This window comes from Podarcis tiliguerta (assembly GCF_965153285.1).
Source record: "Podarcis tiliguerta genome assembly, chromosome: 13".
In the NCBI taxonomy this organism is placed as follows: domain Eukaryota; kingdom Metazoa; phylum Chordata; class Lepidosauria; order Squamata; family Lacertidae; genus Podarcis; species Podarcis tiliguerta.
In genome coordinates this window covers 4901494-4924496 of record NC_139546.1, presented here as the reverse complement: position 1 = coordinate 4924496, position 23003 = coordinate 4901494, and the positions used below count along the sequence as shown (strand labels likewise).

General features: G+C 43.3%; 1 protein-coding gene across 1 annotated transcript in view; it reads left to right on the top strand.

Annotated features, from left to right (window-relative positions):
* RPRD1A (regulation of nuclear pre-mRNA domain containing 1A) overlaps window positions 1-15450 on the top strand; it is a 35305-nt gene extending 19855 nt beyond the window's left edge. The window contains exon 7 of the mRNA XM_083407860.1: window positions 14805-15450. Within this exon, the coding sequence (XP_083263986.1) occupies window positions 14805-14954 (150 nt within the window). The 3' untranslated portion in view covers window positions 14955-15450. The remainder of the gene's footprint in view (window positions 1-14804) is intronic.
* Window positions 15451-23003: the final 7553 nt, after the last annotated feature.

Here is a 23003-nt window from a genome sequence, read left to right as displayed (position 1 = left end):
AACCCTAGAGTCTGTCAAGACTGGCCCGTACGGGCAGGGGTACCTTTACCTTTAAGGTGCTACTGGACAATTTTTAAATCTTTTTATGTAGGGTAGTGTTTGGCTTCCGGGGGTTGTATGTTGTCATATCAAAGCTGCAGCCTTTTAGGCTGGTAAAGGCTGACAACTGGTTCAATATGCCTCTGGATTCAGGTCAGTTCCAGTCCATATAGGGAAGTGTATGATTCATACTTACTGCAAGTTAGTGTGAACCGCTACAAGGTTGGAACAAGTTGCCTTTTCCCCAGACCCACCCTATTCTTCTGATCATAAATTTTTAAAACTGATTTTTATCATTGCTTTTACACAGTTGTAACCTGCCCTTGGTATTCATGGTGAAGGACAAATAAGAAATTAATAACAATTTACATAATTTTGTAACTCATAAGCTCCATGAAGCATGTATGAAATAAAAATAAAAAAAGGTAAAGGTACCCCTGCCCGTACGGGCCAGTCGTGTCCGACTCTAGGGTTGTGCGCCCATCTCACTTAAGAGGCCGGGGGTCAGCGCTGTCCGGACACACTTCCGGGTCACGTGGCCAGCGTGACATCGCTGCTCTGGCGAGCCAGTGCAGCACACGGAACGCCGTTTACCTTCCCGCTATAAAGCGGTACCTATTTATCTACTTGCACTTAGGGGTGCTTTCGAACTGCTAGGTGGGCAGGAGCTGGGACCGAAAGATGGGAGCTCACCCCGCCGCGGGGATTCGAACCGCCGACCATGCGATCGGCAAGTCCTAGGCGCTGAGGTTTTACCCACAGCGCCACCAGCGTCCCTATGAAATAAAAATAGCATTCAGTATTAACAGTTGTCCTAAATTCCCGTAAATTATACCCTTAACCCTTGAAATGGCAGGCCTTCTGCCTTTTACTTCTCAGACTCTTATAAGGAACTAATGTAGAAACCCGAAGTACAGTCGTACCTTGGAAGTTGAACGGAATCCATTCCGGAAGTCCGTTCAACTTCCAAAACGTTCTGAAACCAAAGCACAGCTTCTGATTGGCTGCAGGTAGGTCCTGCAGCCAATCTGAAGCTGCGGAAACCCTGTTGGACGTTCCAGTTCCAAAGAACATCCGCAAACCAGAACACTCACTAGTTTGTGGCATTCAGGAGCCAAAATGTCCGAAAACCAAGGTTTTCGGGTTTCAAGGTACGACTGTATACAATTGTAGAGTTGGAAAGGACCCACAGGGTCATCTGGTCCAAATGTAAAACACAAAAAAAATGTAAAATGTACATATGAGTAGGAATAAAGCCACTTTTCCAGGTTGAAGCTAGTGAGTATACTACTGCACACGAACCTTTTAGTCTGGTAAATTAATCTCTATGGTTCATAGAATTGTAGATTTGCATGGAAAACAAATTTTATCTGTTTCAACCCCTTGCAGGATTCTTTTGTCCAACATGAGGGCTGGAACCTATGCCCTTTTAAAATGTGGGGGTTGGGGGGGGAAGTTAATGGGTTGCACTGATTACAGTGGTACCTCGGTTTTTGAACATCTTTGTTGACGAACATTTTGGTTTTCGAATGCTGTAAACCCGGAATTAAATGCTTCAGTTTTCGAACCCGCCTCGGAAATTGAACACGCCATGCGGCTTCCACTGAGTGTAGGATCCTGAGACCTAGCTGTCGGCTCTTGAGGTTTTGGTTTTCGAACGTTTGGAACAGTCTTCCAGAATGGAGTACGTTCGAAAACCAAGGTACCACTGTATATATTTTGTGGTTTTATATTTTGCTTTTGTTCTGTGAACCGCCCTGAGACCTCTGGGTATGGGGCGGTATATAAATTCAAATAATAATAACCCACGGCCTTGAGATTAAGAGTCTCCTGCTCTGTTGACTGAGCTATCAGGGAGATCTAGCCAAATAATGATTCAGGCTTTCTTCTGGCACAGGTTTTTGGTTCATTTTAGCTCCCCACATATACTTTGCCACATATACTTTCCCTGTGAAGGGAATAATCTCATCTTTTTTATAGTATAGGGCAAGTAAGGTTGCATTTGTATGTATACTGTGTTTGAGGTAGATTATGCCTTGTCACTGATTATTGAGCAGTTGTAGCCTTAGCCTCTACTCTCTTTCCCTTCTGAGTCACTTCGCTATGGAAGGCTTTCAGTTCTATCTAGTACAGTGCTAAGTAACCATCCTGTCAGCCCAAGGATTTCTTTTTGTGCAGCCAGACTTCTCCCACTTGACTTCCCCATCCCCTCCCTAAATCTGTTTTAGGGGTTTGTCCAGTCCCCCAGAGCAGATTGGCAGGAGAGAGGAAGTTCTCCTCAAGCGGAAGCCCTTGTACTGATGGGACACTGGATTTCAAGCCTTGGAGGTCGTGGGAAGTGGAGGCCGGGAAGAATACCGGCACTTTCTCTCTAGAAGTACAGCAGTGGCTGCTTACCCAGTCACAGGGTGGGCTGTAGTTGTAGTGTAGCCTTATTAGACTTTACCGACGGGTGGGGAGGGAGGAAGGAAGTCAAATGACACCAAGGTTGATTCAGAGAAAGAGTTTATTCTGCTCTCCGGATAGCAGAAGGCACTTGTGTGGTCAGCTCACAGCAAGTCCAATGAAATGAGAAATTTCATGCAGTATATATATCCTCCAGGCACCCTCTCCCCCCTTCCCCAGGAATCCAAGCACGTCAGCTTATACACGTAAGTTGACATCCATGACCATAAACAGTTATTCCTGTTCCGGTACTCTTGACCATAAAAGGTTGTTCCTGTTCCTATACTCTTATCTTGGGGCAGGAGGTCACCAACTCCTGGCGCCGTTCCTGGGTCTCTTGTCAGACTTGACAAGGAGGTCTGTGCATCTTTGTGGTCAGGATGTAAGATAAGACCCAGACGCGTCATCCCTGCTCTACTGGAACTGCCAAGGCCACTCATTGCCGTCACGGACTGATAAGGGAGAGGGCTTTGAGCACTTGTTTATACAGCTGGGTTTTGGCTCAAGAGCTCAAGTTAGAGCATTTTAGAAATGCTCCCTTGGAGGAGGAAAAATGGGGATTTGGGGTCAGTTTCAAACTGATTGCACAGAAACTCATTCCTTCAGTAGCTCATCATGGTTATCCCTTTTGCCCCCTTGTGGGCAAAAGGCCTTGTACCATCCCCTGGCTGGCCGCTATGAATTGCCCTATAGCCTACTATCCACAAATTTGAACTGCCCTCTTGGGCAAGTTGCGGGGCGGACCAGAGTGGGGAAGTCTTCAGTCCGCTGCTACAACACTGCCTCCTTTGAGGGCGACGGGTGCTCAAAGTGACTGCAGTCAGTCTGCCATGCTCCACCAGGGGCACTCTGGAATGGGGCTGATGACCCTTAAGCCAAAAAGGCGAGTGCTGTCTGTGGAGCATGATATGGTGCCAATTTTATAGCATCATAGAATTGTAGAGTGTAATCTAGTGCAGCCCCCTGCAATGCAGAAATCTCAACACACAGTCCCCCATCCAATTTGAAACCATTCTGGACCCTGCTTAGTTTTGCAAATGTGATAATAGTTTTATTGTGCTACTAGGAGGTTTATCCTGCTTGTTTTTTCTCTAGAGCCCCAGATGATAAGACATGGCATAAACCTGAGCGCATAATAAGCCCCCTGCTGGATCAATCCAAAGGTCCATGTAGTGTAGCAGTCTGTGCTCACAGTGGATTACTATATTCCTGTTGGAATCCCATAAGCAGGATACGAGTGCCCTAGCCCGCTTCTGCATGTGATCTCCAGCCATATTGCCTTTGATACTGGACGTTTTACATAACCATCATGAGCAGTAGCTACTGATACGCAAAGTCATGGAGAATAAGGCTAATCCTCTTCTAAAGCTGACCCAAGTTGGTGATTATCTTGCGGTAGTGAATCCTAGCATGGAGGCAGTTGTATACATGCCATGACCTCATGTGCACCATTGAAGGGCTATTGACCCTAAAGTAGAGGGGGAAGCATGTGTGCCCTGGATGTGGAACTGTCATAGCATTGCATTTGTTTGTTACCCATGTGCTCATCCAGGAGTTGTCATTACTTCTTGCTTCGTAATAGAGTGACAAGTTGCATGCTTGGTTTGCTCTTCTCCATAAGCACCTCAGGGTATAATACTAGATACAGCTCACTAGTAAATTCCTAGCTGGCACCTCTATACAAGGGGTTAATGCACGGATACCCAAATTTCTGGCTCTGAGATAGACATATATTTAAGTTCTTTCAAAATATAGCAAAGAATTATTATTATTATTTTAAACGACCAGAGGATCAAAGCTGATAGGATGTTGCTAGAATAAATTTCTTCCCAAAAGACCAAATAGCCCATTGCATATTTATCTTTTGTGTTATTAGTACTATATACAATCTTGAGCATCTTATAGAATGTTTACCAATAAATTAAATAAGCATAAAAGAGCACCCCCTGAATAATAGTACTGGCATTTATCTCCATGATGGCAACACATTTCTGGTATTTGGGTGTTGACCGCAATCCTATTTTTGACTAATGCCATTTCCCCCAACATTTTCCACTCAGGCCCTTAAAATGTATAAGAAAGCAGTGGGCCTTCAGATGCTGTTGAACTCTGTCATCATTCCCTGACCAAGCTGACTGGGGCTGCTGGGAATGCAACAACATCTGGAGTGACACACGTTGCCCACTCCTGCTTTAAAAATACTATGAATTTTGTCACAAAACAAATACATTACAGTCTCAGTAAATTGTACATGCTGAGTGTTCCAGATTTATGATTGGTGGGTGGTTTGTGGCCTCCTTACAGGTGGCCTGAGAGACCCCCGCAAGGATAGACTGTTGAAGGCTCTTTCTAGAGTAAATAAAATTTAAAATCCACCTCTGGACTCTGGTGTAACTATTAAAATGTGTCAGGGTGAAGAGAAAAAAGGAAGCATTGTCAGGTAAGGGATAGGAGTTCCTGGATTTCCTTTTCCATGGGCTGTCGGTCAATTCAGTACTATAACGAAATTGCAAATTGTAGCTCTTCTTGGAAAGCAGCTTTTGGTTTTGATCAGGACTGTTCTGCTTTCTTCCCTGAAGGCTGTAGCATCCTGAGCCTTTCCTCCATGTGGTTTCTTAGCAACAACAGTTTAGTATCCTAGCACAAGCTCCCCCTCATGCCATGCTTTCTACAGCTATTGGCCTTCCCTTTACTAGGCCACCCCACCTGTACTTATGGAATCATGACCTCTTCCCAACAACAGGATCAAAAAATGTACCCTGCACATGGCAACCACTCAGATCCTGTCCCTGAAGCCACTTGTGGTGGGTTGGCGGAGCCTAGCAAGAGCTGCATTGTTGTTGAGCACCTTGCTGATCTCAGTGGTTGCCAGAATGGCATTTATGCCCACCACTTCTAGATTTGTAGAAATGATTAAATTATTCTACCCTGTCTATTCAAGCCTAGCTGAGTCAAAGAGGCAGCAGTCTTTCAAGCTGCCACATGTAGTCAGTGGAGGTCTTCCAAGAAACAAACCAGGATAGTAAACTTCATTGCAGCAAAATGTAAGAAGTGCTGGTTTGAACACCGAAATATGGCTTCAGAAGCCAGATTCTGTGAATGCAGCGTCTTTCAATACTTTTATCCTGTTCCAGTTTGTCTGCCGTTGCTTGAAGATTTTAGAAGTGTGTGTGAGGGGGTGATCTTCATTAGTTGTCATTAAAATGCTAGGTGAGAGCCAATGTAATTTAGCTCTTTGAGTTGATTTCTAAAGCTTTCGAAATATTTTAGATTGGTCTGTAAAAGAATGCTTTCCTGATGTTGGACTCCCAACTCTCATTAGTCCCAGCTAGCACAACCAATAGCCAAAGATGGTGGCAATTGGACCACAACAACATCTGCACTGCCACAGCCCCACTCTAAAAGTATTTAAAATATGTACTGTACGGCCTGCTCTTCGCTACCAAAAAGGCATCCCACAGTGGGTTTCAACCATAAAGCATTAAAAACAAGCGTAGTAAAAGCAAATTAAGAAACATCAGTGAAATTTCATCACATCCAACTGAGTGGACAGCAAATCGCCCAGAGGCCTGAGTAAATAAATAGGTCTTTAGCTGGCACAGAAAACTAAAACCTTAGCACCGGCCTTCTAGGAAGGGGGTTGCACAATTGGGGTGCTTGCACTGCAGGTGCCCTCTTCCATGTCACTGCATACTGAATTTTGGGCACCACCAGAGGGATATCCTCTACAGATCTTTAAAGCACAAGCAGAACTATATGGGATGCAGGTTTTCTGCCAGGTTTCTATGTCCTAAGATGTTTAGCGGTTTTAATGTCAATACAAGCACCTTGAAGCTGAATCAGTAGCAGCAGTAGCCAGTGCAGTTTCTAGCAGGCTAACGTGTTCTGCACCATGCAGAGTGCATTGCAATCGTCCAGAACTAGGGTTGTTAGTGCATGGGACAAACTATCAGTAACAAACAGGGGCAGTAACAGTTGCGGCACTAACTGAAACTAGTGTAAGGTTCTTCTCACCAAGAAAGCTACTTGTGCCTCCCATAAAATGCTGAATCCAGGAGGACCCCCAAGCTATGTTCCTGTTCTATGAGAGGGAGGGTGGCCCAGTTCTGAACAGGCAATATTCCCAATTTCCAAACCTGGGAATGCTCACAGTACTTATCAGGATTCAGCCAGAGCTTATAGGCTCTCATCCAACTCACCACTGTGTCGAACCACTGACCAGAACCCAGACAGTGTCTCCTGACTAATGAAACTGAAGGAGCTGTATTGACATGCTCCCCCCTCAGAGGAGCTGAGTCAGAGTGGAGAGGCATAATTTTTGTGCCCTCTCCTGGGCCTTCGCCCTTAGCAGGGAGTCAGCCTGTCCAGCCCCTAGATATGCCCCTGTATCAGCATCTTGGTGATATCTCACTCCAGATCTAATGAGCACTCCTAGTAGCTTCAAAGAGATATTAAACAGCACTATGGACAGAATGGGACCAGGCACCCCGCAGCATAACTGCCATAGAGCTGAGGTACAGTCTCCCAATGCTATTTTCTGGGAAATGGCCCTGCAGGTAGAAATGGAACCACCACAAAACCAGCAAGGTCACTCTCTTCAACCCTCCCAATAAAGGACTTCCATCAGGACAACCAGAGCTGATCTGGTTCCCAACCTGGAATGAATCCAGATAATTGGTTCCATCCAAAAGAAGAGCTACCACCCTCTAGAGCAGCGGTTCTCAACCTGTGGGTCCCCAAATGTTATTGGACTACAACTCCCATCATCCCTGAGCTCTGGCCTTGCTAGCTAGGGGTGATGGGAGTTGTAGTTCAACAACATCTGGGGACCCACAGGTTGAGAAAGGCTGCTCTAGAGCACTTACCCTTAAAAAGGAATTCTTGCAACCAAGTGATGATTGTCAAACACTTGGGTTTCTTGGGGAGCAGGCAAACTGTAGCCTCCATGAGGATTGCAGGCACCCTCCCTTCTTGCACAGTTGTATTCACCACACATTGGAATCACCTGGTTAATCCCCTCCGGCTGGATCTAAACAGGACAAAGGTTGAGAGGATGTGGTTGGCTGAACAGCCTCTAGCATCTTATGCACAGCCATTGTTCATTTGCTATGTTTATGTCCCACCCATACTCCAAGTAGCTCAAGAAGATGTACATGGTTCTCCCTCTCCCTGTTTTATCCTCATAGTGACCTGTGAGGTAGGTTAGGCTGAGAGACAGTGATTGTCCCAAAGTCACCCAGTGAGTTTCATAGCTAAATGGAGATTCAAACTTTGGTCTCCTGGGTACAATATTCTAAGTACTACACCACATTGGCTCACTCTGTTCTTTGTGACCTATTAAGTGATTATACAAGTTAACCAAACCACCAGTTAATCATTGTACACAAAGGTCCCGATGCAGCTCTAGCCGTGCATAAAAACATATCGATTTGCAACTAGTTTTCCCAGAATGTACATGAGGATGTGCATTCAAATGCTCAACACATGGAATGTTGCATTGTGGATGGACACAGGGTGAGCATTTGGATCAACATCCAGTTTTCACCTGTGACTTTTGACCAAATGAGTGAAAAGTTGGTGAAAGCAAAAACTGGAGGGTACTATGTTATGTCATAGAATAGTTTCTCTTCCTGCTGTTATCTCTGCAGTTTGAATTTGTTTACTCTTCTTCACTCGCAGCTCTGGCTTTGGGGCAATGACAGCTCCTGAAGCCACAGCTATGGAGGAGTGTGAGTTCACATACAGCACTAAACTACGGTCAAAGTTCTCTAGTGTTTAAAAAACCAACTATGAATGTGGTTAATGAGCAACCTTTAACCATAGTTATTAAACCATAGTTAAATTGCTGGGTTGGGTTTGCACATAGCACTAAGCTATGGTTTAATAAATCATGGATTAGCATTATGTGTGAACCAGGCCACTTTGCGGGGCTGCCTTAGAACTGTGTTCAGAAGCTTCAACTGGGAATAAAATGTAACTGTAAGAGTTTCAAACAGAACCTGTTGTAGCAACAGCTAAAACAAATGTCTACTGGCTTCATGTTTGCTTCTGGAACCAATTCAAAGTGCTGATATTATCCTTTAATGCTCTATATGACACGGACATATATATGACATATATAAAGGACCCCTTCCACATGTACACAGTTGCTCTTTCTTTAGTCTGCACAAATGCACATGCTACTGATCATGCCTTTAGAGACTAACTTGGGTACTGAGGACTGACCTTTTCTATTGTCACAGCCAGATTATTGAACTCTCCTTCAGACTGTCCACCTGACACACACACGCTCCATGTCCACCTCTTTTCCCCTCTGGTTTAGTTTGTAACTTCTCTGCCGATATAAATTCTGCTAGGATTACAAGTATTTTGTACTGTATTTCTTTGCTTTATATGCATTTTTTCACTGCTTTTGTTAGCCACTGAAGTGGGCTTATAAATACCAATTGTTGGGCATTGTGAGTAGAAGAGTAGTATTATGCTCCTGTCTTGCTTGTGGGCTTTCCATACTCATTGTTAGCTCCTGGAAGAAAAGGGTGCTGAACTAGATAGGCCTTCTGATCCAGCAGGGTTCTTCTTAATTTTTAAAAATAGAAATTTATGCTCATTAGATTAAGATAGCACTTAAACACATTCTACTTAAGGTAAATATTGGAGAGCAAAAAATTGCTGGGTTGGACCAGTACAATGAAAAAGGGACATTTGTTCCTATACAGTCATACCCCGGGTTAAATGTGCTTCAGGTTGAGCATTTTCAAGTTACACTCTGTGGCGACTCGGAAGTAACGGAGTGCATTACTTCCGGGTTTCGCCGCATGTGCAGACACTCGAAATGACGTCACGCGCATGAGCGGAAAAGGCAAAACACGACACGCACAGACGCGTCTTACGTTCTATTCAGGATGCGAGCGGGGCTCCGGAACGGATCCCGTTCGCATCCAGAGGTACTACTGTACAGTGATACAAATTTATTCTAAGCATTATGTATAGTGAAATATCCATGTGATCTGCCAGCCACAGATGTCAGGACATAAATGGAGTGAGAGAATATACTAATGATTTTTTTCAATGGCAAGTAGCATGGCTTTCTTTGGAAGCCTAGTTAAATAGTTGCCTAGTTGTAAGCCAAGTATTGTCTAAAGGGCTTCTCAACTGAGACACCATCCAACAAAGCAGAAAGACAGTTGGATTATTGCAGAGTTTGTATAAATAAAAAGATGTAGCACATAGTGTGCAGTCTACAACCCAGTTACTGCAGAGACGATTCCTTGTTATATAAAATTGTCCTGGAGAAAATAGCTTCCAGACTGAAATGTAATATGAGATTAGTTCATAAGGCATTAAGTTGGAGTTTGATTACTTTTGCATTCCTCTTGTTAGTAGATATTTGTCAGAGCAACCATAAACATAACACTGTCCATCATAAAGTCCTTCCAGATCATTCCAACCTGTGCAGATCGTGGACACCGTTGAAATAATTCTAAGCATAATGCAATATTTGTTCTAAAAAAAAATGATTTGTATAAAATGTCATATTCAGGGGAGAGGCCATAGCTCTGTGGGAAAAAAGTACATGCTTTGTGTGGAGAAGGATGGTGGGGTTCTCAGCATTTCCAGTTAAAAGGTTCCTATGTAACAAGACTGGGAAAGACCTCCACTTGAAGCCATGGAGAGCTGCCGTAGACATCATTGCATCAGTTGTTTCAGTCAATATAAGGCAGTGTCCTATACCCATGTCAGTTTTCAAAATAGACAAAACCAGTACTGACCACTTATATCTTCTTTCTTTAAAAAGAAAAGAACATTGGAGCATCTTGGGTGGAGAGCCAAGTGGTATCCACTCCAGGCACTGAGTAGGCCGATGCCTGCTTCACTTCAGTAATGCTTCAGTATGACATAGTCCCAAATTACAAAATAAATTCCAGATTGCTAATTTGGAATTCCACATAGTAAATCTGCTTTTGAATTTACTTGGGGCTGTCACTCCTGCTTATTTTGCTCAACAACCCCACCTCCCAGTCTACCCTTTGCCACCTTCCTTCTCCCAAAACCTGACCATACTCTCCTTCCTTTACACCTGACTAATCCCTGCTGTCTTACACCTCACCCACCCCCTTGCCTATTTCCTCACAGTTCACCCAACCCTTCCACGCTCACCTGGGCCACCTAGCACCCACTCTGCTCACTTGCTCACCTGCCTGCTCTTCAGTTATGACGCTGCAGTTGCCGTGGCTGCCTATTGGCTATGAACGACAGCATGGCAGCCTTACAATTTTATTATATAGTAAGAAAATTAGGACACTTACTGTGCTACTTATTCTACTTAAACCTTCTATTTACTTCACTAATTTTCAAAATATAAGCATAAAAAGATAAGTTGGAAGGTGAAGGGCCTAGGAGGATTCCTGCCCCTTTAAAAGTTGCACAGGTTTTTGCACAGTGAGGATGTGCTGGCAGAGGCAAGGACAAGTGACACATATATTCAGGCCTGCATCAGGCTCCACATACATATAAATCTGCTATGAAGGATGCAAAGAAAATCCATACCCAATAGCTATACCTTGTTATTTCAAGGTCTGTGCCAGAGATAGCCAGCCTGGTGCTGTTCATATATTTGTGGATGGCAGCTCCCATCAGCCTCAGTCCGAATTGTCAATGCTGGAGAATCTTTATCAGATCTTGAATTGTGCCATTAGGGAATAGACAGATCCATTTCCAGGAGAGGAAATTGCAGATTGTCTTTCTGTCAGCTCTCCACTAACACAAGATGGTGATTTATAGTAGCCAGACACTGGCTATTAAATCACTCTGGAAATAAGAGTGGTCAAGGGAACAATCTCAAATGCTCTGATCAAAGCCACTTTCTTCTGTCTGCACTTGGGAACTGAGTTGTTAATAACATCAGTAGCATCAAAAGTATCCAGTATGCACAGGTACTTTTGGAACTCCCATTGACTGTTGGTATTGTTCGACAGTTGATGGCTGAACAATTTAAAATGATCAGATCAACATTAGATGAAAGGGGGGGGGGCAAAAAATGAATTATAGAGATAAGAAATGAAAAATGGAATGAGCTTACCTAGAGATTTCAGACTAAATTGATGAAAAGCTGACAGGACTGGATGATGAATCAGCAAAATTGGAGAAAGCAGATGGTGAAATGAAAATGCCACTTATACATGGGTTTGGAGGAGAAGAGAAAGATAAAATCATAAATGGAGAGATGGAATTTGGTATTGATGGAATTGAGAGGGGAAAAGCTTTGAGAAAGTTCTGGAAGAAAGAAAGTATTCTGCATACTATTTGGAGCAAATTCAGAGAATGATGCTATAAATTTATGCTACTATCAGCTACCAGAAATGCCCTGGAGGAGCAGATCAGAATAAATGCAGTAGGAGATGGAAACACAACAAGAGATGAAATTTGAATATACAGAACTGGGCATGAATTAAAGGATATATAACAAGAAAAGAATTATGGAATATGATTCCAATATGTGATCGCAGTGGAGAGATTTTAATATGGGCATGGAAGGAAGAATTTACTATTAATGAATATGGAGGCATGTGGTGAGAATTATGGAGGGAAAGTGGATTTTAAAGAAAAGACATGGTTGATATTTACCTCCACCAATAATAATAGTTCAGGACCCCCTCTTGGACTTTTCGTGGGGAAAAGAAATGAAATGTTTTTGAGAGACTTCAACTGAAAAGAAGCATTATTTAACAGAAAGTAGAGAAGACTGATTTTATCTTGGACTGAATGTCTTCTTCTTTTTTTTATGCAGCTAGCAGATAGAAAATTGGAAGTCCTTTTATTTTTCTTTTCTTTCAACTTGCTTCTTTCTCCTGCCCTTTTCTCCCTCCCTCCCTTTCTATCACTTCTTCATTTTCTTGTATTTTCTTTGGTATCCTTCTGCTCTGGGCCTTTATTAATGTCCAGGGATTGTATAGCCAAGCATGTGGTAGATGGTTAAGGGAAGACCCTGGGTAAAAGGCAGGGAAATGTTGGTCTCCCAGGGTGAGAGGCTGGAAGGAGAAAGGAAAGATCCTTCTGTGGGTGGTAACAACTGATTGGTTCAAAATTGGGAAAGGAGTACGACAAGGCTGTATATTGTCTCCCTGCTTATTTAACTTATATGCAGAATTCATCATGCGAAAGGCTGGGCTGGATGAATCCCAAGCCGGAATTAAGATTGCCGGAAGAAATACCAACAACCTCAGATATGCAGATGACACAACCTTGATGGCAGAAAGTGAGGAGGAATTAAAGAACCTTTTAATGAGGGTAAAAGAGGAGAGCGCAAAATATGGTCTGAAGCTCAACATCAAAAAAACGAAGATCATGGCCACTGGGCCCATCACCTCCTGGCAAATCGAAGGGGAAGAAATGGAGGCAGTGAGAGATTTTACGTTCTTGGGCTCCATGATCACTGCAGATGGTGACAGCCGCCACGAAATTAAAAGACGCCTGCTTCTTGAGAGAAAAGCAATGACAAACCTAGACAGCGTCTTAAAAAGTAGAGACATCACCTTGCCAACAAAGGTCCGTATAGTAAAAGCTATGGTTTTCCCAGTAGTGATGTATGGAAGTGAGAGCTGGACCATAAAGAAGGCTGATCGCCGAAGAATTGACGCTTTTGAATTCTGGTGCTGGAGCAGACTCTTGAGAGTCCCATGGACTGCAAGAAGATCAAACCTATCCATTCTGAAGGAAATCAGCCCTGGGTGCTCACTGGAAGGACAGATCGTGAAGCTGAGGCTCCAATACTTTGGCCACCTCATGAGAAGAGAAGACTCCCTGGAAAAGACCCTGATGTTGAGAAATATGGAGGGCACAAGGAAAAGGGGACGACAGAGGACGAGATGGTTGGATAGTGCTGTCGAAGCTACCAGCATGAGTTTGACCAAACTGCGGGAGGCAGTGGAAGACAGAAGTGCCTGGCGTGCTCTGGTCCATGGGGTCATGAAGAGTCGGACACCACTAAACGACTGAACAACAACAACAAGGGTCAAGAACTCCCTTTAAGAAAGGACTCTGTATTCCAGGTGGGCTCTCCATGCCCTCACCACAGCAAAAAGACTGATACTGATGAATTGGAAAAATAAAAATGTGGCTCCCTTCTATGATTGGATTGAAGACTTATACAGACTTGCAACATATGAACAATTTGCATATAAACTTAGACTTGCCATGGACAAATTCAATGAAATTTGGAATCCATTCTTACAAATACTGTAATAGGACACAATCTGGTGAAGTACAATAACAACCTTGTAAAGTATACAGTTTTGGGTTTTCCCCTTCCCCGCTTTATTTTCCCTTCTACACAGGTTGTGTTTCTCTTTTTCTTTCTCTTTTATTTACGTCTCTTAATGTTTAGTGCGCATATAATTATGTACTTTTTGAACTTTCAATTAAATAAAACGAGAGGACTGTATTCTACTTAGTCTATTTGCATTTTTTAGCATTTTTTTGTTTTTTAGATTAGGCTTTTATATCTTATAGTATTATGAAAAACTTTTTAAAAATTCTTATATTTCACCCCTCCCCCCAAAAAGAAATAGACAGCTTCACCTATCCCTACTTCTCAAAGAGTTGGTGTGTATTTTAACCCAATTTCTAAGCTTTTACAAAGCATTTTTATATGCAGATCATTTTTTTAAATTATTAAAAGCCACATTGAGGTAACACTCCACCTTTTTACAGTTCCTGTTGTTTGTCGTTATCTTTCTTGATGAGAAATGTCAGAAAGTGGTATTTTTCTCTCACTTGTGCTATGCAGTTTCACTTGCTTAATTTCTGCATGCCAGGTTGATGCGAAAGACACAAGTACAGGGTCAACAAAGAAACCCATTGCCTCCGTAATGGCTGACTTTTCATATAATGCAGTGGTGGCCAAACGTGGCCCTCCAGCTGTTTTGGGACTACAACTCCCATCATCCCTGACCACTGGTCCTTTTAGCTAGGGATGATGGGAGTTGTAGTCCCAAAACAGCTGGAGGGCCAAGTTTGGCCACCACTGATATAATGCAAGACCAGTCTAGAAAATCACTGTGAGAGCATAAAAATCCACCCTATCCTGAAAAAAAATGTTGCTTTTTTTTTTTTTGCGTGAGGAAAAGACAGTCTGTACCTGAGGACAGAAGGTGAACAACTAAGAGAAGCCCTGGAAGGTTTGACAGGCAGCCTATATGAGTCTGCACACTGGCTGTGAAGTAGTTAAGAGGGGGAAATTGCGTTGTTTAGAACTGTTTGAGAACAAGTAGTGAATGGGATAAGTGTGGAAGAGAGTCTCTCAAGTTCTTCTTGTCTTTCAGGAATACAAGCGCAAGTTAGCCAGAGTCTCTCAGGTACGGAAAGAACTCAAGTCACGGATTCAGACCCTTCCTGACCTTTCACGTCTCCCCAATGTCACAGGAAGTCAGGTGCACCTTCCATTTGCAGGAGATGTCTATAATGATGATTGACATTCAGATGTTCCCCTGGAATGAGGAATTGGGCAGATGGATTGATATTATTTTTGTATATTTGTTGAGAGTAGCACTTCAGTGTTTTAATTTATAAGAAATGTCAAATGTTGCTTTGTTTACTATGTTACTGAAACTGTGGTGAAGCAGGTACTATGTAAGAGGCAGAATCTCTGTGTTATTATGCTTAAAAGAAAGAGTGATTATTACAATTTAACTTTTGTACTCACTTTGATTAGATCCAGGAGAACATTGTTTCTATTTTGCTTTTTCTTATGTGATCTTTATTGGATATAGGTCTAATCATTTAAACTAATCATATAAGACTCTGCACATAGTAAGTGAAGAAATGCAAAAATAGGTCTTTTGACTCCTGCAATTTGGTTTGAAATGTGACAGTAATTTTTTTCTTCTCCAAAAAAGTCATTGTTTTAATGTCCTTTTAAAAACTTTTGAATACAACTTATATTAAAAACAGATGTTGAATGACCAAAAATGACCGTAGTTAAGTGAATTAGAATGCTAAATGATTTAGTAATCACTCCCCCTCTTTGAAGGTTGATTTTTTTTATATATAGTCAGCAACCATATGTTTGCATTGTAATCATTTTCTACAGAAATCCAAATAGAAAAACCTCATCTTAGAGGACAAACAGGCCAGTGAGTGTAATCCTCATCTGGAAGGAATTGGTATGGTTATATAGGACTGAATCTATACTTTTTTGCAATTAACTGTGCTTAGCGGTAAAAAAAATGTTTAGAAGTTCAATCCTATAGCTGTCTACTCAGAAGTAAGTCCCACTGTATTCAGTGGCTTAATCTAGATTAAGTGTGCAAATGATTGCAGCACAAGAACGTAATTCTGTCGTGTGCTATATTAATTAGCTGGAGCTCTGAGCATCTTTTCTCTAATGGGGAACTCATCTGATGAAGTCAGCTTGGAAGGTTACTGCCATGTTAATTGCAGAAAAGCTCCAACAAATCACTCCCAAGCCTGGAATGCTAACATGGGGAAAGTTTATTCCTGACTACTCAGGGTAAGGAAGTTCACACTGATATATGGCCACTGCCTTTCAGCATATTTACCTATTTTCTTGCATAGACAGCTTCCCATTTAGTCTATGGGCAGTGGAGTCTAAAAATGGGGTGGTTCTTACCATCTGGGGCCAGTGTGCACATTTGCTGCAGATGCTAGTCACAAAATTGCAGTGCATGGTTTAGGGAAATGGCTGTGGGCATGCCCCCCATCAGCAGGAAAAAGACACCTACTATATGTTCCATTTTTGTTCAGTGACGCTCTCAAAAATTACAGTGGTGCCCCGCAAGACGAATGCCTCGCAAGACGGAAAACCCGCTAGACGAAAGGGTTTTCCGTTTTTCGATGCGCTTCGCAGGATGAATTTCCCTATGGGCTTGCTTCGCAAGACGAAAATGTCTTGCGAGTCTTGAGATTTTTTTTCGCTCCCCACCCCCTTTTTCTAAGCCGCTAAACCGCTAATAGCCTTTTAGCAGCTAATCCGCTAAGCCTTTAATAGCCGCTAAACCGCTACTAGCGCTAATCCGCTAAGCCGCTAATAGGGTTGCTTCGCAAGATGAAAAAACCGCTAGACGAAGAGACTCGCAGAACGAATTAATTTCGTCTTGTGAGGCACCACTGTACTTTAATACATTAAGCATCTTTTCCAGTTAATTTGACCCGCCTTACACCACCAAATTAGGTCAGAGGTGCAAAACTTAAAGCCCCAAATTGGACATTACGTATATTTGGCAATTTATTTTACACATTTAATGTACTTTTCCACCGTCACTTACTTGTTACCAGCGGTTAGCATGGCTGATCATATTCTAGGGTCATTGGCAATCCGAAAAGGCTACCTCATTTATTCACCCTGGGTGGTGAATTCATCCCACCCCGCAAAGACATAGATTTTATGTTGCAATGTCAGATACAGAAGTGATTAGCAGGTATGAGCACTCCTTTCTATGGCTATATTAAAATTTAAATATAGGAAGTGGCCTTAAGTGACACCGCCCTGCTACCTGGCAAACATTTAACTCTTAATCGTCACCTTTAAAATTAGACCAGTGAAGTTAATCACATTTCCACCACTGAAAAAATGTTGAACGCTAGTGGCAGATAAAACAAATTATTTCATAGGAAAAATGCTATTTTGAATATAGCTACTTAAATATGTGAAAATGTAGTACTTCTTTCTGGGAAGCTCAAAACAGTTTAATGCAGCTTTCTGCTGCTGCTTCTGACTAATTGTAGCAGTTTTGGATTATACATAAAAAGCATTTCATGGTCAGTTTTGAATGCTAAACTGAGGTGCATCAACTACTGTTACCTATCATGTGTTGTTTGCAAAGTTTGATCCAACAGAGGTAAGCATATCTAAGACCGATTAATTTGAACGGAAAAGGAAGTATATGTTTAAATTTGAGCCAGAGAAATTAGTGGGGAATAAAATTGCTCAACATTTGCATCTTGCTGTAATATTTATGGAAGATACAGTGGTGCCCCGCAAGACGAATGCCTCGCAAGATGGAAAACCCGCTAGACGAAAGGGTTTTCCATTTTGGAGGTGCTTCGCAGGACGAATTTGCTATGGGCTTGCTCCGCAAGACGAAAATGTCTTGCGATTCCTGGGTTTTTTTTCCGCTCCCCACCCCCTTTTTCTAAGGCACTAAGCTGCTAATAGCCTTTTAGCAGCTAATCCGCTAATCCCTTAAGCCTTTAATAGCCGCTAATAGCGCTAATCCGCTAATGGGCTTGCTTCGCAAGACGAAAAAAACGCTAGACGAAGAGACTCACGGAATGGATTCTTTTTGTCTTGCGAGGCACCACTGTAACTGCAAACTGTAAGGGGAAAAAACACTATGTTTGTATTTTGAACAGCTTGTGCCTGATAGTTTGAAGTTTTATTGTATTATCATAGTCCTAAAATACTGACAGACACATGTCAGAATGCAGCAAGATGAAAGGTGGTTGGTAATCTCAGTTTATGTTTCACCTTTAAAAAATGAGGGGAAGGAGAAGGATTTCATGGAGTCAAAAATTCTCTGTGCTGTTAGGACTTTTCATGGTTCAGACACACTGCAATATTTCTGCTTTTTCTAATCCATTCCAGATACCAGGAGGTTATAATATCCAGATTTAACAGAGTATATAATTATAATTTCTTTTTCTCCAAAGGGCACAGGAAAATTCCATTCATACCACGCAGAATTGCATAAGTTTAAAATATAAACCTCAGTTTGTTATGCATCTGCTTTTTTGCATGCAATGTTTAGCCACAGATTAGTGTTACATACATGAGCCTTTGGCTAATGCACTCCCACCCCTTCATTGGGACAAGCCAATTTGTGACTAGTACCGTATTTTTCGCCCTATAGGACGCACCGTCCCATAAGGCGCACCTAGTTTTTTGGGGGGGAAATAAAGGAAAAAAATTATTTCCCCCCCAGGCGCGGGGTTGGGGAAGCCCGAGCTTCCCCCGACCCCAGCCCCTAAACAGGCAGCTCTCTGCAAGCCGTGGGAGCCCAGTGCTGGCTCCCGCTGCTAGCGGAGAGGTCCGCGAAGCCTGGGCGCGCTGAGCTCAGCGCGCGCAGGCTTCCGCATGCAGGCACCTCTCCGCCAGCAGCGGGAGCGTTCCCGCTGCTAGCGGAGAGGTCCGCGAAGCCTGGGCGCGCTGAGCTCAGCGCGCGCAGGCTTCCGCATGCAGGCACCTCTCCGCCAGCAGCAGGAGCGTTCCCGCTGCTAGCGGAGAGGTCCGCGAAGCCTGGGCGCGCTGAGCTCAGCGCGCGCAGGCTTCGGCATGCAGGCACGTCTCCGCCAGCAGCGGGAGCGCTCCCGCTGCTAGCGGAGAGGTCCGCGAAGCCTGGGCGCGCTGAGCTCAGCGCGCGCAGGCTTCGGCATGCAGGCACGTCTCCGCCAGCAGCGGGAGCGTTCCCGCTGCTAGCGGAGAGGTCCGCGAAGCCTGGGCGCGCTGAGCTCAGCGCGCGCAGGCTTCCGCATGCAGGCACCTCTCCGCCAGCAGCGGGAGCGTTCCCGCTGCTAGCGGAGAGGTCCGCGAAGCCTGGGCGCGCTGAGCTCAGCGCGCGCAGGCTTCAGCATGCAGGCACCTCTCCGCCAGCAGCGGGAGCGCTCCTGCTGTTTGCGGAGAGGTCCGCGAAGCCTGCATTCGCCCCATAGGACGCACCCAGATTTCCCCTTCATTTTTGGAGGGGAAAAAGTGCGTCCTATAGGGCGAAAAATACGGTAATTATGCCTGCTGGTTTCACTAAACCATAGCAAACCGCAGTGCTGTTTTTCTAGAAAAAGAGGGGCCGGAGCTCGCCATGAACTTCTGCCTTATTCTTTTAGAATGGCAATAGTACCCACCTGAGAGGTGCCGGAACTGAGCTCCTGTGAGCTCTGGTTGAAGAGAAGCCCTGGTAGACAGTAAGCCACAGTTCCATGTTTGAACATAACAAGAAGCTACATTTGAAAATGGAAGTGGAAGCTACCAATTTTCCTTTCCCTCCATGAGCATTGCTTTGATGAGGAGGGGAGAGCAATAAGTCTGAGGCTTCTGCACTTAATTCTAACATACAGTGGTACCTCTGGTTACGTACTTAATTCATTCCGGAGGTCCGTATTTAACCTGAAACTGTTCTTAACCTGAAGCACCACTTTAGCTAGTGGGGCCTCCTGCTGCCGCCGCGCTGCTGGAGCACAATTTCTGTTCTTATCCTGAAGCAAAGTTCTTAACCTGAAGCACTATTTCTGGGTTAACGGAGTCTGTAACCTGAAGCGTATGTAACCCGAGGTACCACTGTATAGTTTAGTGTTCTGCCACTGAGCCTTGCTGAAACACTTACTTGTAGAATTCATTTTTCTGAATGTAAATATTTTTGTTGCAAATACGTGCACCCTTCTTTTACCAAAATACAGAAATTAATAAGTTCTTTGGGAAATTTTACTCTACTCTTGGCAGGTAGCTTTCAGGCAAATGTTTACATTTCAGCTTAGTTTTGCCAACTTGAACCTTGTTTTATTAGGAGCCATTGGTCCTAGTCACATGCCGTGGAAGTACATAAAACACTGCTCACTGTGAATAAATATTGTGCTTTGTGTATGCTGCTGAATCACTCCTGTTTTACTCCCCACTCTTAGGAGCACCGAAACACTAACCCTGGTTTACTTACTATGACATGTGTACTCAAGACATGTGTGCTCATAGGTTTGTTTCTTCTAAACAAAAAACGATAAGAAAGCCAAGACCAAGCCTTGAGGTCCAGGTTTCAGTAATTTGCTGCCTTACCAAAATTTGAGTTGTTGAAAACACATCCTCAACACTGAATATTTAGACCAAACACTCATTACACTGAGCACACACCCAGAATTAGAAACAAATCATGTTTATATTTGCAACCCCTTACTACTGCGTCCAATATAATTTACTTAAAATGAACAGGAATCACCAGTAAATCAAATACTGCAGGTACAAGCATTTCCACTTTTAAAACTTGGTTAATATTTTCATTTTATTACAACTTCACACACCTCACTATTTTCCTTTGTGTGTTGTGGGGAACTCATTTATAAATAAGCACTGGCTGAAACAAATTTTTCCACCTTATTGGAAGTCAGTAATTACAAATGGAACCCTGCAACTAAATGTTACCATGTTGAAAGTTCAGGCTTTCAGCTACTCCATTCCACCTTATTCCATCCACCAGCCCCAGTCCTCTCCTACTGCCTTCAACAGTCAGCACAGAGCATGGTAAGTCCTTTTCCCACCCCATTATTTAAAGGATTTTTGAGATGGAGTGGACCCACTTGTGCTTGGTCCCACCTACACTGAATTCTTTCAGTTTCATTGATCTCTCTGGGGAGTGCTCTCTTCCACCCCTGGGCACATTTAAGTGACCTGTCCAGACAACAGCACACCATTTATCTACGTTTCTCTGTCTTCCATTAAAAACGTAACTGAACTAAGCCTACAGATGGTTTGTAAAAGTCAAATAGTAGTTAGTATCTGTTTGACATTTGATGGGAAGGTATTACTACAGGGTGGGCGCCACTACCAAGAAGGCCCTCTACCTGGGTCCCTGTAGCTTCACATCTCGCAATGAGGGAACTACCAGAAGGCCTTCAGAAGTGGACCTCAGTATCCGGGCTGAACAATGGGGGTGGAGACTCTCTTTCAGTTCATTTAGGGTTTTAAAGGTCAGCACCAACCCTTTGAATTGTGCTCGGAAACATATTGGGAGCTAGTGTAGATTCTTTAGGACTGGTGTTATATGGTCCTGGCGACTGCCATCAGTCACCAGTCTAGCTGCTGTATTCTTGATTCGTTGTAGTTTCCAAGTCACCTTCAAAGGTAACCCCACATACAGCGCATTGCAGGAGTCCAAGTGGGAGATAACCAGAGCATGTACTACCCTTGTGAGACAATGCACAAGCAAGTAGGGTTTCAGCCTGCGTACCAGATGCAGCTGGTAGACAATCGTTCTGGATGCAGAACTAATCTGTGCCTCCATGGACAGCTGTAAGTCCAAAATGACACCCAAGCTGCACCCCTGGTCCTTTAGGGCAGGCATGGCCAAACTTGGCCCTCCAGCTGTTTTGGGACTACAACTCCCATCATTCTTAGATAACAGGACCAGTGGTCAGGGATGATGGGAATTGTAGTCCCAAAACAGCTGGAGGGCCAAGTTTGGCCATGCCTGCTTTAGGGGCACAGTTACCCCATTCAGGACCAGGGAGTCCCCCACACCTTCCTGCCCCCTGTCTCTCAGAAACAATACTTCTAATTTGATGGAACCATTTCATTCTATTCCCCCTATTCCCTTTTATTTTATCCTTCCTCAATATTCTGTGTCATGGTTATTATGGGGCTGTTTGCAGGGTCTCTCTCCTCCCCTAAGTTTATTTTCCTGCAATTCCCACTTGTGTGTACCTCAGGATTACTGCGAGTCTGCTGGACCTTCTCTCCTGTTGCATTGGTGGTAAGCACAAGAAGACCCTCAATGTTTCTTCTTAATGTATAGGTGCTTATATGATGCTTCCTCGGTTTTATATTTGAAAACTTAATACTTGTTCTAACGCATGTAACATGGTTGCATTAGTTTGTGCTTAGGCCTCTTGGTTCCTAAAATTAGGATCACGAGTTACTCCTACAAAGTTGAATTCACTCTTATATTTGGAGCAAACCTGCTTTAAACAAGGACTAAGGCTTTCATCGTTCAGTCACTGATTCCCAGTGGAGAAGAAATTACACACATGCCGAAGACCATCTTTTACAGTTGGTGGCTGACAAGTGTAGTTCATGACACTGGCCCGCTATGCCACTCAATTGAGTCGATCCAAATATGTGTAATAGTAATCTGTTACCAATTATCTGAGCTGTTTAAACCATCACAATAAGTCTGTCTTGGCTATCTTACTAGTTGCAAGTCTAGATCTTTGGAGGAGATCTAAATAGCTGTTTAAACTCATGCAGTGGGTTTGCAGTAGCCCACTTAGTTTGATTTCCCCACTTTGAGTAGCTGATCCCTATGCTGTACGAATAAATCTGCTTCCAAGACTTCCCTCAGTTTCAAAAACAGTTTGCTGTGTGGTGGTGGAAGGGGAGTTAGTGCTCTGCAGGAAAGAAAAGTCTAAAGGTATTTTTGGCTCACCGAACTGGTTTCACAGTTCTTTGAAGCCTAGCCTGTCTTCATCTTCTGTTCATTATGAACATTATAGTGGACATGTCTTTATGTGAATATTACGAACTATTAGCACTTTTAACTTGTGTGCAACAATTCAGCTGTTATATGTTAAGCATAATTCGTTATTGAACATTGTTGACTGAATTTGTAAATTCCATCTACTAAGAGCACATGTTTTCATATTGAAAATAAAGATTAAACACACTTTTTGTACTGTTTCCTTCTGTGCTACAGTCCATGTGATTTCAAGCCCCCCCCCCACCAACATACACTTAAGCGTTTTAAACCCAGACCCTTAATATATTTTGAGAATACTATTTAGGGTTTCTTATACTTTTTAAATAAGTA